The 18088-nt window shown below is 38.5% G+C and overlaps 1 protein-coding gene across 3 annotated transcripts in view; it reads right to left on the reverse strand.

Annotated features, from left to right (window-relative positions):
- Positions 1-392: 392 nt before the first annotated feature.
- Positions 393-18088, reverse strand: part of SLC25A21 (solute carrier family 25 member 21) — a 268495-nt gene continuing 250799 nt past the window's right edge. For all 3 annotated transcript variants that reach the window (XM_064149071.1, XM_064149081.1, XM_064149090.1), the window contains 4 exons: positions 11932-12096; positions 3882-4063; positions 3001-3053; positions 393-543 (listed from right to left, as the gene is read on the reverse strand). In XM_064149071.1, the coding sequence (XP_064005141.1) occupies positions 473-543; positions 3001-3053; positions 3882-4063; positions 11932-12096 (471 nt within the window). In that variant the 3' untranslated portion in view covers positions 393-472. The remainder of the gene's footprint in view (positions 544-3000; positions 3054-3881; positions 4064-11931; positions 12097-18088) is intronic.

Raw genomic sequence — 18088 nt, forward strand, 5'->3', positions numbered from 1 at the left:
AGTGTCCAAAATGTACAGTTTATCCTTGAAAAGTGAACTTCTTCTTATGTCTCCACTGTATTTTCTCTTGATCCAGTAAAAGAGCTACAAATATCAGCTGGGCTATTTACTTATGCTCCTACAGAAAAGCATATTGCACAGAATCAGAGAATGTCAGGGGCTGGAAGGGACCTCGAAAGATCATCCAGTCCAACCTCCCTGCCAGAGCAAGATCACCTATACCAGATCACATAGGAATGTGTCTAGGAGGGTTTTGACTACCTCCAGAGAGGGAGACTCCACAACCCCCCTGGGCAACCTGTGCTTAAATGTTTTCCTGCATCAGGATATGAAGACCAAATTTGTTTTAAATGGTATTAACATGAGTGTAATCTGAGGGCATTAACACCATAAAGGGTGAGAATCACTTTTATTTTATTAAAGTGTATTTTAGAATGCATATAACTTTAAAGATTACATTTTCCCAGAGGTGCTACTTGTGACCAGCTGTGTCCTGAAGCCATGCATAAACGTATTCGTAAACCAAAAGCATCACTGCACCACCTGGAACAAAAGATAATATTTTACTACACACAAAAAATCTTTATCTCCATGACTTTCTGGAGCATTTGTATTGTGCAGCCTGAACCAGGATATGGCAAAGCCTTATTTTCAAAACAGATAATTCTACTAATTCTCTAATTCCTTAAAAACTCTACCAGTTCTTAAACTGTACCAAGTTTACATAAAGTTAGACCAAAAACTTGATGTGCAAAGCTTGTATGTTAAATAAAAAATAACCTCAGTGTGATTTTTCCTAATTTTTTTTCCAGGGTTAATATTCCCCTTTGTTCCTTTACAAGTGAGTATGTCTATAGTTGTCTGTTTGTTTAGGGTTAGATTTGGCCATTGAAAAGGAGCATGAATAGTGGAATGACAAAAATTCATCACCGGGGGAGTGGGGGTGGGAATGAAAATGCTTCCAGTTAAGAGTCAAGAAAGGTTTTCAGCTGCTTGTTTACCATGTCTAAAGCAGAAAATCAGTGCTGAAATGAATATGATCTACTTGTTCCTGTACCGTGCTATGAATCCATAGGCAAAGTTTTGGTTTGTAGAATCCCAGCTTGAACACCATAAATGATCTTTACTGTAAGTGCAGTCAGACTAAAGCCCTTCTGTAACTGCGCTGTAATTACTGTATGGGCTGAACAAGAGAACATTTAAGAAGCCATATCTACATATAATTAAGCATATAGAGATGCTTCCAGTTGGAGAAGATAGGGAAAGAGGATCAGATTCCTGTCTGCCAGAGTATAAGTACGTTATAATGTGCTACTTGTGGATGCCAGCACTAGGGCACAAGTATTTTGTTTCCTCTGCCTGTTGGCTCAGTTAACAGGTTGGAGTGGTACCTCTAACAAACGTGTCCTGCCGAGCCGGACTGACCTAGATAGGATAGGCTCAGATAAAGAGGCACACAGGACTACCAGGGGAATTTCCCCATGTTATTTATCCTAGCCAAGCACCATCAGACTCGAACTCCTTTATGAACAGCAGCTCCCAGACAGCTAGGCAAAGCAAAACTTTGCAGAAGGTTTTGACCAACATCCAAATCATAGACACGATGTCTAAGATGTGATTTGAACTCAAATCAAGGCTGATTCCAGTTCTCATACTATGCACATCTCTCTTCCTGAAAGCTTTTACATTTTAAACAAGGAATGACCTTTCCATTCCCAATAAAGATGGCATGATTGTTTCACTGGAAAGCCAAGGCTATATATTTGTCACTGAGACTATCAAAGTGTTTAAAGCAAAGCGCACACTAACTTTACGTGCTGGATCTGGGCCAGATCACACAGGCATTTGCAAGATGGAATATTTTATTCCAAAAATCTGCTGTGCTAACAGGCACAGGGGAAATGAAACCCTGCCTTCTCTTTGTCCTGTATTTAACTTACTATCTTTGGAGTATGAGGGAAAAGGCTTTTAGCATCAGAGTTCTGCTTAGCTGCCTGATTTCCCCTCCCCACCTTCTTGCTTTACCCTGCACAATAGCTAGGCATGGTCTAGCACTTAGCCAGATGATGTGGATATGCAAACATTTACAGACAAAAGTAATGCCTCCTTTATACTGCAGATCAGACTCTGCACCTACTTGCTTTTAACCATGTGTGTTCTTGTCTACTGAACCACTTCACGCAAACTGAAATAGAGTTTCATGGGGAAGGGAGTACAGCTCAAACTGGGGCTTCTGCTCTTTCTGACGCACACTGCCTCTATAGGCTGGTGAAGGCTGTTTTCATCGTTAATCAAAACCAGGCAGGGAAGGATAGTTTAAGAGTCGGAGAAGATCTAGCTCTCAGCTACTCTGCTCCTGTGTTTGGAGTAAGAAGTGAGAGTGAGTCAACCAACAAACCTAGTTTTAAGCTGTCCTTGTTCTTTGAGAGCTCTAGGACCATGAAAGTATCTTCTCAGCCTTTTAACATTTGTTCTTTACAACCCCCATAGAATAACATAGAAGGTAAGTGGAAATTGACATGCTTGGGCTATGCTTCAACTAGTTGAGAGCATTTATACTGGAGAGACTCTAACCCAAATTTTAAAGTGACGTTAACAGATACAGAACAGTCCTAGTGAAAGGAAAAAAAAATCCATCACATTAGAAGGAATAGGAAGCTTTGAGAAACACTTCCAAAGGTTTTAGTTCTGGCATTTGTATGGATGCACCTTGGCTTGTTCACAAATAAAGGAATTGCACAAAACAGTTACTTGCATTTACAGTCCTCTGATGTGTATGTGTAAATGATCTTTTTAGACACATATTTAGCTAAATCCATCCCTGATGCTATTAGATGATGCCATTATAAAAAAAAATAAAAGATGAAAGAGATTTTGATAATTTCTGATACTCTGTTTCACTTCTTTGACTGAGGTTTATTGTATTTTGTCCAAAAACCCCTGAAAAATGGGAAATGAAAGCAAGAATAAAAGCGATATAAAAACAAGAGGGAAAATTACCCGGACCAAGCCTCATGATCTTGGGAACCAAGCCTTTGTAGAGAGCCAGAAATCTGTAGCAGAAGAAAAACAAACAAAACATTTCAAACAATGCTCTTGCTCTAAAAGAAGAATGGAATTTTAGCATGTGTTTGTTAAAATGCTGGCAGAGCACTTAGAAGCAATTATTTGAAATTACACACGTTCAATAGCAGGCCATATCTGGACTTTAACATTTTACAGAGGCAGATCAGATGAAGAGAAGAACTTAATCAATGTTCAGTCACAAAAGCAACGTTGTGAGCCTAGCCAATCAGAAATATGACTTTAATCAGTGAGATGGTTTTACTTTCAAGACAAGTCTGTTAACAACAGCTGCACACATGAACAAAATGACTGCAATAACTGAGTATCAAAGCTTCAACCCAGTCTCCACCTGAGAAATACTTTTTAAAAGTTGGAAAACGTTATTGCCACAAGGATTTGTCCCCTGTTTAATTATTTCAGCAGTAATTGTAAAGGTAATTTTAAAGTAATTTTTAAAGGTCTGTATAATTACACTAAATTGATAAATATTCCATTTTTCTGTTGATACTTTTCTGTTACAAAATAAAGAGCTGAAAATTTTGCATGAGATACACAAAGCATTTATGTGTGGAGTGTCAATTTTGATAACACAATAATAATCTCCTAAGTCTTTTTTAAAAGGTTGCTTGGAGGAGGAGAACATCTCCTTGCAATTCTAAAGTACATTTTCAGAACATTAGGTTGTGCTCTTTTGATATGCGAATTCCGGGTGGCTTAACGGTCCTCAGCAAGTCTGAAGTATAACAATGTGGTTTTATGGACCCATATGAACTAAAACAGAGGCCTGAACATTTATTAAAATAAGAATGTTTTACCCTTCCTCTTTATAGACTGTTGCCATAGTTTTAAAGCAGGTTCTGTACTTGATCTCTCCAGGAACTGGCTGTGGTCCTTGAATCCTACTTTTCGCAACATCAAAAGGTATGTTAATAATTGAGGCTATTGTTCCTGAGACCAGCCCAATTCCAAATTTCCTCAAAAACTCCAAATTTGGATCCTACAAAAAAAAAAGAAAAAAGAAAAAAAGAGAGAGAAAACAAGAAAGAAATAAAGAAAAAAAAAAAGGAAGAATAAAAAGGGAACCGGAAGGAGCTATGCAGGTTAGGCACTCTAAGGTAGTATGCATTCAATCAGAAAAGTCACACAACACAACACATTCGTGTTATTTTAGCAGAACACATTAGGATTTCCTATGCTGGAACTTGTTTTCTTGACAATCCTATTGGCTATGTTTTTACACATGGTCTAAATTGCTGAAGTACACATTTCCTCACACAGGATTTATAAACACAGTTCATAAAGAAAGACTGGTATGGCATATGGGGATGATTTGTATAATTGGGCTTCACAATGTACTTAGTATTACTGTATCAAAACAGGAGAAATCCAAGCACACTATTAGCTAATTGGCCAGAATATTTTACAAATGACAGCAACTTCCACCATGAAGCCTACTAAAATGCTCATTTGTGTGTTGGACCCCCAAATGCTAAATTAAATAAAGGCTAATCTCAGTCTGCTGCCATTCCCCTCCAGGTTTTTTACATTTATTTTCACATGTAGCTGATCCACTGTACTGAGAAGTGCTAGCTTCCTGTTGCTAACAATCCAACTCGGCGCAACTGCAAAAGAGCCTCCGTGTTCTGGGCATTAGAAACAGTGGTAACTCGCTCTGCTAATTGGCTGAAGAATTTACAACAGATTGTTTCTGAACTCTACTCTATGTTCAAGGTAAAAGAGGCAGGTTACAAGCCCATCGAAAAACCCTGCTTTGCTCACTCACAGTTCACAGTTTAACTGGATTTTATTTGATCTTTTAGAAAGACCTCCTGCCTTAGCATTTTCCATGACATCAAAGAACCTGGAGTTTATCTGGGAGTCAGAGTCTCTTGAAGCAAGTTTAATCCTATCTCTCTAAGTAGTGGAAGGCATAAGGAAGTGTGTTGCAGGACATTAAGGAAGTGTGTTGCAGGACATTGCTTGTGACCATAACTTTTTTGGTCTTCGACAGCAAGGACACTTTCCCCCTATGTTCCCTATATAAATGTGGATCATTTTTCTTTTAATGAATGTACTTCAATTACAATAAAATAATATTAATATGTAAACCAAACTAATATATTGTAAAATAACAAACGATCTTGCCACGTTGGAACACCAGCACAATATTAAAATGAAACATTTCTTGGTTTCTTAAATCTGTACATTCGTGACCGAAACGGGAAACAATGAAGTTTTCTTTTTCAGACTAGCAACAAGAAATGTAAATTAAAACTTCCATAATATGCATTGGACAAAGTCCATACAGGTGTTTCAAAAGACAAGTCAAAATCAGCAGGGCTTTTTAGTGTTGCAGAAAAACTCAACACTTTGATTTCACAAAACATGGAACATACTGGCAGTACCTGTTAAAAAGGAGGAAAGCCACATATGAAGTCAATTTTTAAGCAAAGGCATTTTTTATGTAGTATGAGCAGAACATATAGAACAAAAGACTTGATTTTTGATGATGCCACACCGCAGTGCAGTGTGCCAAAAGGAAGTGAAATACCAATTTGCTTATTCATGATGGAATAACTTTTCTGTGCTTGGGTAATGTCGTCTTTGATCATCTCACCTTTTTACCATGTTCTTCATAATCACATTTCCTGTACACCTCAGTCCCTGCCCTGTGAGCATCAGCAGCATTTAAAAATAAACAGAGAAGTAGGCATCACTAATAAATGTCACATCTGTGCATGTACTGCTGGATTTCCCTGCTTTCTTTGGGAGAAAAAAAAATTGAGATGTTATCTCTTTGCCTTATATACTTCATTATTCCTGTCATAACATTTTTAGATAAGAGGAGACTCTGTATGTTCCTCCTGAAGCATATAGTACTTAATTCCTTCTTTTATATTTCATACTTTCTAGCATCAGAACATTTTGGCCCTAAATCTAACACTTGCACACCCATGCATATGAGTGTCACCCACTGGAGAAAGTTTTCTTTTATCAGTTTCAGTCTCCAAAGCCTCCCTCTTCCCTACCAGTTCACTTTATTTTCTGGGCACTTTGTCAAAACCTCTATTTAAATTTTTGATCTTACTCAAAAGCTTCCAGACTATCTTCACCTGTACTGAAGGAAGGTCACTTAATTCAATGAGTCACGCAGATAGTAATCCAGCAACAAAATAACCCTTTGGTAAAGACATATATCTTGGAACTCCGTTAACTAACAGCTCTTTTAGAACAGTTAAAAAATCATATTAGGTAGATAATGACTCTCTATAATAGGTATATTTGTAGTGATTTAGACACCTGCCCCTAGGTTCAATTAAAAGGTTCAAAGGCAGGACACCTCACTTTCATATGCAGTGGAGAGACACAAGCACCTTCAAAAGAACATCTCAAAGCACCCAAGGTAGGTTGCTTGAAGGAAGCAGAAACAGATAATGTGAACAGTCCACCAATATCCATAATAATGTTTACAAACCTGACCACAGAGACACTCAGAAATACTACTTGTGAGGCCCTGTTAGACTGAGTAAAAGTGGTAGAATGCATTGCAAAGAACCTTGTTAACTTTATTTTTAATTGAAACCAATGAAATCAAAAGGTCAATAAATACTGAGGTATTTTAAGTAGTTTCTTTTCTTAAGCATTTGGAAGTTTGCCTTCAAGATGTTTTAACTTTTTGGTTTTGCTTCTTATGTTGGAGATACTGGAGGTACTTGCATCTGATGAGAAAGAATACTTTGACTAAGTGTTTTACTACTTCTGAGCACTTTGTAGATGAGTTGACTGTAAAAGACAATAACAATAACAACAACAACAATAACAGTAATAACAACAACAAATAACAAACAGACAAAGTTTGAACCGGTAATTGTACAAGGGTCTACTGAAGTTAGCTTTAAGTTAACACTTTGAGTGGAATATTTGCATTAAGCTTCTTAAACTCTTATTATGTTTGCCATAATATTAGTTTTATCAGTTACACTTGCTCAAGGTCACATAGATCAGCAGAGAAACCAGGAATGGAATTTAGAGGCTAACAATTCCATAACTGCCTATATCAGTGACTTTCAGGTTTACCAAAGGGAAGGTACCTAGTGTTCACAGAATCACAAAATCAACCAGGTTGGAAGAGACCTCCAACATCATCCAGTCCAACCTAGCACCCAGCCCTATCCAGTCAACTAGACCATGGCACTAAGTGCCTCAGCCAGGCTTTTCTTCAACACCTCCAGGGACGGTGCCTCCACCACCTCCCTGGGCAGCCCATTCCAATGCCAATCACTCTCTCTGTGAAGAACTTCCTCCTGACATCCATCCTATACCTCACAACTTGAGACTGTCCCCCCTTGTTCTATTGCTGGTTGCCTGGCAGAAGAGGCCATCCCCGCCTGGCTACAATGTCCCTTCAGGTAGTTGTAGACAGCAATGAGGTCACCCCTGAGCCTCCTCTTCTCTAGGCTAAACAACCTCAGCTCCCTCAGCCTCTCCTCATAGGGTTTGTATTCCTGCCATTATTCAGTACATGTTCTCACAGCTCCAGGGAAATGGTCACCTGGAAAACTATTAACCACACTGAAAAAAAAAGGACTCTATGCAGTAGAGCTGTTTGGAGTTGCATCAGAAGCTTCAAGTGAAGTTGGAAGACTGAATCAGTCTACATGGATGATCAGACTGTTCATACAATTTTTGGATTGCGAGCAGGTCAACTTTTCATGGCCATCACTTAGACACTAACTATACAGAAAAGGACACCCAGAAATGGATGTCTTATTGCTTCCCCCTGAATTTGTCTGCAGATTTGGTTATGCAGTAATTCATGAAACAGAAGAACAAGAGTAGCTTCATGACTACCACAACTATAGAACATTCATGTTCTATCAGCCCTTGTGACTGATTGATGCTGATCTCTGGAAAGGTGTAAAAGGTTACATGGGCTTTCCCCCACACAATTCAGTGTTTAATAAGGCATAAGTTCCCACTGAAAATTTCCATCAGTTGGCACATTCCTAAGATGCACCTGCAGGATCTCTCCTCTGTTTAAATGATTATTTGTATATCTTGAAAGGATTTAGGTATTTTAAGCTTGCCTATGGTTGAACTTGGTGATCGCTTTCAGCATTATCCTCATTTCCATAGAAATCCAGAAGAAACTTGTGCTTCTTCTTCATATTTTTATTTTGACTGAAGATTCCTGTCCTTATTACACTTTCCACTCTGATCTAGCTTTCTTCTAAATCTCCTTGGTTCACTGGTTTGTCAACGATTGCATCACATGCTCTTTTCACTATGTTCCCATGTACAGCTTCTATATTGGCACAGATCTGAAGATAACTGAGACAAAATTCTTTGCTACCTTATTTATTCACCAAGCTGAACAGCCCATTTCAGTTTCCCATCTCCTTTGCCCGTATGAGTTGAGAGCCCTTTCTCTGACTAAACAGCACAGTGCTCAGCCCCCACAGGTTGATGCCTCGGGAGTTACATCTGTGGTAGCTGGGGCAGGCAGTGTGCCTTCAAATTAGTTTTGTAGTTGGCCATGCTCCAAAAGGGACTTCTAACAGACAGTGAAAAAATTTCATATTGTTAAGAAATATGACAGCCACTCAGAGGTAATAGTGAGCAAAGCTTTGAGTGAAACTAACATTTACCTTCAAACCTAACTGGGACAGAAAACTGAGAAGTGAGAGCTGCTGGACTTCTGCAAAACGTGCTATAAAAGCAGGTGCCATAAAACCAAGACAATAAATTTGCAGGCTAATTTGATTGCTAGTGCAGAGGCATAGCTGCTAATGCTCTGTGGTTGATATATTAGTGTCAACTGAAACAAGTCTGGCTTATTCCATTTTCAGTAAACAGAACATGAGGTTGGCCATAAATGGTCTGTTTAGCAGAATAGACTGAATGTAGGAAAAATTATTCATTACGAACATTTACAACCCACACATGTCATTTATATCATTTGACCACTCAACATAAAAGGTTTATTGCTTTTGGCAAAATAAGCTGCAAACATCCCTAATTGGGATGCAAATTTAATGCACGGTTTAGCACTGTTGACAGCTAAAAGGCTCGTATGGACATTTCCATACATTTTTCCACTTGCGTTACAGATGGTGAACAGCAGATACACAGTAAAGAGCCAACCTTATTTTAGAAGTCCAACATTCTCATTTGACAAGTTTTTTATAGGTTTGTCAATATTATAAGATTGACTTTTAAGATTTTATTTTCTGGAAAAATATACAACGTGAGCAAATTAGGTTTTGTAATGAAATCAAGCATGTGAGAAAGGTTGGAGACTTAAAACTAATACTTTTTCTGACTAACTGCAAACCAGCTTCTACCAAATTCCTTGCCCAGGTTTGATAACACTTAGCCTCTAGCATCTGCCAGTTATAGAGCACAAAGCACTGCTGAACACCTCCATTTTCCAGGCACTTCCACACATGTAAACATCTGAGACACAGCATTGGCTAGCACAAGCCTGATGATCTGTATTCTGTTAAATTCAGGGTAAGATTTGCACTGGTTTTGCTTGGGGTTTGATCAGAATTATATGCTATATGTATATATACAGAATTGTCTATAGCACTGATGCCAGCTGGCCTAGAGAGTCCTGTTAACTTTATTAGCACTATTAAACACTATTACCATTCAAAATGGACTGGCTGCATGAAACCTCCCAATTAGGAGTGGTTCCCTGTATGTGCTAGTTCCTAAGCTGTACCAAGAGCAGTGTTGGCTGGCCTGATCCAAAGCTGTACCAGGGAACATGTAACAGCACTGATAACCGAGTTTCAGTGACACTGCTCAATTTACTAGACAGCTGTAGCCACTGTGCAAGCTATGATGTGAGCCCCTTTGCATCAGTCAGGCATGAGGCAAACTTCACCTATTTGCAGCTAATGCAATCTAATCCTGCACTGATTAAATTGGTTTTTGCATTTGATAATATAACCTGTACCTACTATCAAAAGCAGAAGACAACTTATTCAATGTGGGATTAGAGTACACTAACTGCAAATGTTTTGTTTTGATTTCTGGGTATATTTAAATCTGTGTAACATTTTTTCCTAGCATTCAAAATCTGTATAGATCTGTATAACTTTTTTTTCCAAGTTCATAAAGCTCTGAATCATTCTAACAAAATAATAAGTTTCCCTTTTTTATTCTGTTCAATCTGAAAAGTCAGTAAATCATTCTTATGCCAAATACTATTAGTATTCTTCAACTGCCATGCAAAAACATTTCAGGGTTTCCATTCAAATTGCACATGAGCCTCTTTGTCCTTACATGCATATTATTCTGAATGTTCTGCATAATGATTCTAACTCTTTCATTTTTGATCAACATAAACATATTTACTCCCAAGTATCAACCTATGCTTGTGCCTTCAGGTTTCAGAACATATAAAGAACGCTGTAAAATATGCTTAAATACACTCAAGGAAGCTTGTAGGAACTTGTGGGCTAGCTGCTCTTGAACAATTCAATTTACTGTAATGATCTGCAAATAAGAAATGGAGCTTTTCTCCATTTACACAATGTTGCCAACAAAAATATCAGGCTACTCAGAAGTGTAGGGAAAAAAAAGAGGTGTTACTTCTTCTGGGAATAGAAGCTGCTCCTTTCAGTGTAAAGCACAAGTTCTTATACGAATATCACTACATACTACACATGTGACTGCTTAACTGTCATCATCTAAAATCACAATCATGAAAACATAGGTCAGTAAGTAATGTAAAAGAATGATTAACAAAACATGAGCTGTTACTCACACAGTCACTTAGAAAGTGCCAGCATTACCATGGTTTAATTAGTAAAACTTCCCTTTGTTGTAAAGGGAAATGTTTCCTTTGTTATGTAAAGGAACCCAAGGCTATCAAATAAACCTGCTTCAAGTGAAACTACAGCCATAAAGACTTTTACTTTTATTAAAAGCAAATAACACATAAAGCACCTGTGCATGACCCTCTAAGTCCTGTCTCGGGTCCCACCCGTATGGATAACTTTGCCCTGTTGCCCTTTAATACCAAGTTCACAGTATCACAGTATCATCAGGGTTGGAAGAGACCTCACAGATCATCAAGTCCAACCCTTTACCACAGAGCTCAAGGCTAGACCATGGCACCAAGTGCCATGTCCAACCTTGCCTTGAACAGCTCCAGGGACGGTGACTCCACCACCTCCCCGGGCAGCCCATTCCAGTGTCCAATGACTCTCTCAGGGAAGAACTTTCTCCTCACCTCCAGCCTAAATCTCCCCTGGTGCAGCCTGAGGCTGTGTCCTCTCGTTCTGGTGCTGGCCACCTGAGAGAAGAGAGCAACTTCCTCCTGGCCACAACCACCCTTCAGGTAGTTGTAGACAGCAATAAGGTCACCCCTCAGCCTCCTCTTCTCCAGGCTAAAAAGTTGAACTTTCTTTTGAGTAAGTGGGCCCTGCCCATGATCAAAGTGCTCTATGTACTGCAGCTCTGCCATCTTCTCAAGCTTAGCCCCTTTGTGAATACTGAAAGAAGTTCTAGAAACTTATTTTTCTCTCCCAGATCAGCTTAGCACAAAAAAGTGCATGCATACCTAACATAAGCCTAACAAACTTGTATCCTCATTTCTGCCTTTTACATTGCGACTGTGGTATAAAGGGAAATTCGTAACAATGGGCACTCAAACATCACCATTTCATTTATACTCCCATTTGCTTAAAAAGGTGAGGAATACAAATCCTGGGCTTGCTTCCACTGAAATGCTGTAGGCTTTGGCAAAGCAGTTTATTACTGAATACCGCAGCTTTGCACAGAAAGATACACTGCTAATGAAACTGCCCAACATCTTATCTGTTTTTCTGTTGCACTGCAAGAAGAACTTACTTTATTGACCGGAAGAATATTTTTCACATTGAAGTAGAATCCAAAGTAAACCATGTTAAAAACTCCGTGACGGCCCAGTGTTGCAGTAAGACCTTTGTTGAGTCCTTGAAAGCCCAAACCATCAGTTTTAATGATCTGCCGAGCTTGAACAAAGCTGGATGGTTGCTAGACAAGTCAAGCAAAAGAAGGAAAATATCACTGTTACAAAAAGAAAAACAATAACTCTAGCATCATTTGAAGCCTGTTTACATAGTATTGCAAATTCTCATTATTTTAAGTCTCACCATATTTAGTTTCCCTTTCCTGTAATGATGTAAAAACGACAGCTTGTGCTAAAAAAAGAGTCTGATTGCAGGAATAAAAGGTGCACTGTAAAAGAGTAAGGATACCTAAAACATAGCAAAGAGGTTTCAAAAGAAGAATAATATTAGTAATAATATTAAGAACATTCTAAATACTATAATTAGCAGTATCAATAATAATAACAAGAAATAATAATTATCATTATTAAAATGTATTTAATAACAACGACACCAATTATAACAACAACAACAACAATAATAACCTCTAGAGTAACATGTGCCTTTGAATGTGTGAATTTGGCAATATCATTGATGCTGTGCTGTTAAGATCAGGACAGATGAAACTCCTGCACAACAAGAGTATATAACAATGACTGAATAATAAGACAAAACCAATGTCTCTAGTGAAAACAGTGGCACAGGAATATGCCTGGTGAGTGAATGATAAAAGGGACAGAACTGGAAGAGGAAATTTTGAGTCATTATGGTCACAGAAGAAAGTCCTTGAGAGCCACAAATTAGAGCAGCAAGAGATGCTATAAATATTTGTGTTGAAGATCAGTTTGGCAGCTTCCAGGTTCAATGCCAGGAATAGTGTTGAAAGGGTGACAAAAACACATATATGTTCTCTTCAGGACTTGAAGCATTCTGGATCCTTTGAGGCTCTTCATGCTGTTAAGACTGCAACCACGGCTTTAAGGCACTGACTGTCAAACAAGTTTTTGGGTAAACAGATCATATGTTAATCTTTCTTCCTTTAGTGTTGAAAACCTTGAAAAGAAGGTTGGCTTGTTGCTGTTTTGTTTTATTTTCTTCTTCCTTTAAGCATCTAACTTGAATCCTGTTTTGCCCTTCTAATGGATTATTTGACTTAAAAAGTGATCTTGAAAATCAGAACACCCATTTCAATTTCAAGACACAGGTTTAGGAAATTGGTTTGAGAAATACTGCTTTGAAAACATTGCCCAAAAGGCATAAGCATCATTTTAGTCAGTCAGCTTCAAATTAATGAAAGGCAGAGAGGAAGAAACTTCCTCAGAATCCATGATGTAATAATCTGTTCCTTAAACACAATCTCCCTGACTACATACACATTTGATCTATTTTCCAGGAGAGTGTGATCCTCAGAATCAGGTGTTCCCCTTCTAGATGTTTTAGGTTTCTTTTTTTAGCAGAGTTACAGAAAAGCTCCTTTAGAAAATTTGTTGACTTGAGTTTGGCTTTCTCTGGAGCATAAAGCTAGCTCTGGGTAACCAAATATTCAATTAGAAAGGCAAAACATGACTTCCACTAGGAGGCTCACACATGAAAATATAGAAGAATTTTGAATACACTTATTTGTTTAAATAGCTTTTCATTTCAAAATACCACTGTGATAGATCAACAGCATCAGCCAAATGATGCCTATTATATCTGATGCAGCTTTTGACTGCTTGCAGGTGACAGACAAGATTAGTCATTACTACTCAGTTTCATTATGCATTTTCCTATTTGGTAATTAATATTATCCTGTTAATGTTCTGCACACTTTTTACTATAGTTTACTTTTATGATTACTCCCAGGGATTTAAATCAGATTCTATTCCAAAACTTGGGTACCCAACATGGAATATGGTCCAGATACGAGCAGTAACAGCCTTTCTCATACAGAAGAAATAAGGATTAGATCTCTAAAAAATATGCAGTGGTCCTCAGTGAAGAGGTTTAAGTTGAGCACAGAAACTTTCAATAGTAAATTAACCCTTGATTTCATCTTGAATATGGATTCACCAATGACTCAGAGAAGCTTGTTCACTTGCTGAACCCTAGGGATTCATCAGAGCAAGTGCAGAGACCTGCAACTTCCACATCTGACCTACTCGAAAAGACTCCCTTTTTCAGTCTGCTAACAGTAAAGAGGGCTCTCTTAGACAGTGCTTCACTTCATCTAAAGCAGGGACCTAAACTGTCAGCTTAGCAAGCCACAGAAGTTCTGTGTTTCATTGTTGATGATGAAAGTACCTTAGGCTGGCTAATTCAAATGGAGGCATTTATTGTATAAACATCTGGAGTTGGTGCACTCCAAACAACTTTAAACTTAGAGTTAATAGAGACCTATTCAGTGGAATGTGGAGTAGGATTCTTCTCATCATAACAATGAAACTCGTATTTGTTTTATTAATCATAGCTTCTAAGTCAGGTGAGAAGATTTTTATTGCTACACCAGCTTTTATAGCCAGTGAGTTATGTGTGGCTACAGAGAAAAGCAAAAAAACCAAATGCAGAAAACCAAGGAACAAGGTGTTGGGCCTTTTAGCAGTTCACCTTAACAAAAAGGCACTATTGTTTTTACCTGCAGCAATCCACATTACAAAGGTGCCAATATGTGATTTATGAAGTGGCCTTCCTCTTTAAACCTATCAAGTCTCGAAAGATGATCTGGTACCACAGAATAATTCAGCTGTCACCACAGCGTGTGAGTGTTTGTTTTGGGGGTGTGAAGGAGTCTGGGTGTGGGTGTATGTGTTCACACTCTTCCTTGTTCCTTTTAAACAAGATATATTTATTATTTCAGTACAATAGTCAATGAAATATGTGAACTGCATTAGGTTTCGTCGGTATGAAAGCTACACAGTGGGATAGGTACATGCTTGAGTATGTCCAGAGAAAGGCGACGAGGCTGGTGAGAGGCCTTGAGCACAGCCCTACGAGGGGAGGCTGAGGGAGCTGGGATTGTTTAGCCTGGAGAAGAGGAGGCTCAGAGGTGACCTTATTGTTGTCTACAGCTACCTGAGGGGAAGTTGTAGCCAGGAGGAGGTTGCTCTCTTCTGGTGGCCAGCATCAGAACAAGAGAACACAGCCTCAAGCTATGCCAGGGGAAATTTAGGCTTGAGGTGAGGAGAAAGTTCTTCACTGAGAGAGTCATTGGATACTGGAATGGGCTGCCTGGGGAGGTGGTGGAGTCGCCGTCCCTGGAGCTGTTCATGGCAGGATTGGACGTGGCACTTGGTGCCATGGTCTAGCCTTGAGCTCTGTGGTAAAGGGTTGGACTTGATGATCTGTGAGGTCTCTTCCAACCCTGATGATACTGTGTGACCTTGTAGAAAAACAATGCACGGAGTGAGTTCTACCATTGCCTGATGCTGCATAACATAACATGCTCATGCTTCTTCCAATAGCTTTGAGCTTACATGCTTTAGTGTGCAATGTTCTTTAACAGATACTTATCTGAATGTGAGAGCATGGTAATGAAGTCAATGGAGTTTTCCCTATTTAGAGCAAAATGTGAATTTCTAACATCAGGAAAAAAACAGATTTTAAATTAATACATCTGTGTTTTAATGATCTCTGTGATTTAAGAACTTCAATGGTAATGAAGTCACTGGAGTTTACATGATTTAGAAGAAAATGTGATATTTTAAATATATATATATTTATCCTAATGTTAGAATTAATACCTCTGTTTTAACTATCTCTGTGGTTTAAGAAATTCAATCCCTTGTTGGTTTTTTTTTTTTTAGGGTAAATAGACATTTATATTTTAGGTGTAAACTAGGCTCCCAATGGCTTTGTTCTAGAATTTTATTTACATGATGACATATATTATTTAGATTTTGTTAAAATTCACATTTAAATTAAATTTGAAGAATATTAATCTGCACCAAAAACCAACTCAGATCAGTTTTGAGTGGCTAAATTGTGTACTCTAAAGTTTGACAAGCAGGGGTATTGAAGTGCAATTAAAGTTTGTTAATTGCAAAAGATTTTTTTCACCATTCCAACTACAGGACATTGGAACAAACTCCCAAGAGAGGTGAGGATTCCTCTCCATTAGACAGTTTCAAGGCCCAGGTTGACAGGGTGCTGCCCAATCTTGTTAAAGCTATATTCTTACCCTGAAAGTTGGGCTAGATGATCCTTGAAGTCTCCCTTCTAACCTGCTATTCTGTGAATCTATGAAAAAAAATTGCTGACTACTTCAGGCTTTGTTACAAAGTTTGTAGTAGAATAAAAATTAAAATATATGAAGCAAAAAGATATCTTAGCCTCTTGCAACTTTACAGGAACTAGCTTGTTGTGTTTACACTCAAAGTCAGAGGTTTTATTAAGATAGGTTAATTGTGTCTTCACAATTATGAGGCAGGGAGATCCAGAATATCTGCTTAGCTTACTGCTGCTGGCCTGTAATGTTTCCATATCTCCTTTCTGAGAGAGAGAGATCCTCTCACACATTGCTTTCTCCAATTTTCAGTCTCTCCTTCAATTATCCTAACCTTTTGACTCCTGTAATGCATTAACTCTCTTGAACATAGAACATTTCACCTCAACAAGGTGATGGAGCACTGGAACAGGCTGCCCAGAGAGGTTGTGGATTCTTCTCTGGAGACTTTCAGTGCCTGGATGCATTCCTGTGCAGACTCCCTTACGTGATCCTGCTTTGACAGGGAGGTTGGACTTGATGATCTCTGGAGGTCACTTCCAACCTCTAGCATTCTGTGATTCAATGTCTTTGCTGCTCTTGGTTAAAAATGCCTAGGGTGGAGACTTGGAGCAACTAAAGATCTCTTTCACAGGCATTGAGAATTGAGCAGAAATTTACCAAATGTTTTAAAACTTATTCTGGAAGAAGATACTTCTCTGGATGTGTTATTGAGTATGTACCAGACAGTCTATGACATCTGGAAATCAGTGGCAATATTTTTTCAGAGTATACCTGAGGATCTTGGCCTTATGTAAATGGCCAGATGATGAATCTCTTTACTGTGCTTTCCCTAAAAGGGTTCAATTTGTGCAGATGAGCATTACAAGGCATTTAAGTATTAACTCAGCAAAACCTCAGTAGTAGAATATACAAAACTCATGCCTCACCAGGTATTCAGCCAACGTTTTATGGCCATGCTTATATGATTTGGCACTTCTATTATGTGTGGTAGAGTTGGTATATCAAAAGATTTGGAAAAAGTTGAATATGGCAATTCTTAGACAAAGTCACTGAGGAAAGAGAAAAGGAACTGTGTGACTGTCTTCCTTCACTTTAACTTGGATTGTTTTCCACATGAAAATTGATTGAAGTTGATGTGCTCTTGGGAACATTTGATTCTGGCAAGTCACTACTTTCAGTTTACTCTTTTTCTGCTTTCAGCAGTACTCAGAACCATGGACAAAGTTAGCTTTGCACACTGACTTCTCTGAATAACAAAAGAGTTGAATAAGAAAACTCTGAAGTGAAATAGGAATTTAAATTATCTATGTGCTCTATTAACATGACTGTTTCCCAGTTTGTGCTTATAAATGTGAAGACTTATAAATAGTTTAATCCAAGACTATTGTGCTGGTTTGAAGCTAATTGGAATATTTTAATGATTAGATTGTAGGTTGTGAAAAGAAAAAAATGGTGATGTCTACTTCACTCATAGGTTTGCTGAGACATATGAAACAAAGACACAAACATGCAGAAGTCAGTCCATGTCTGTGTTTCTCCCTGGCTTCTGCCATATCAACTGCTTCTAGCTGGATTGGTGTAACCCAAGTAATCATTCTGCTTCTAACCTCCCTTGCTGATCCTTCCAACTCACCTTGCACATAAGGCAGATTCTGGGTTAAGAGTAGAGGGTGAAAAGAAGGTGGAAGGATGGTTGGGAGACCCTCCTGGGCACTCTGGCTGTATTACTTTTAACTTGTATACTACTGTATATGGCTGTAAATACCTGTGATATGTTGTGAATACCTGCTTGTATAATGTACTAAGCTGTGACTATAAAGCTTCATTCCTTAACTTCCAGCCAGCGGAGTCTAGTCTGGGTGAACTCATAGTATGGGGAGGGCAGGTAACTCTCAGAACCACTACAACTCTGAAATCTGCCAGCTACATTTTT

The sequence above is a fragment of the Pogoniulus pusillus genome, chromosome 1 (assembly GCF_015220805.1).
Source record: "Pogoniulus pusillus isolate bPogPus1 chromosome 1, bPogPus1.pri, whole genome shotgun sequence".
Classification (NCBI taxonomy): Eukaryota; Metazoa; Chordata; class Aves; order Piciformes; family Lybiidae; genus Pogoniulus; species Pogoniulus pusillus.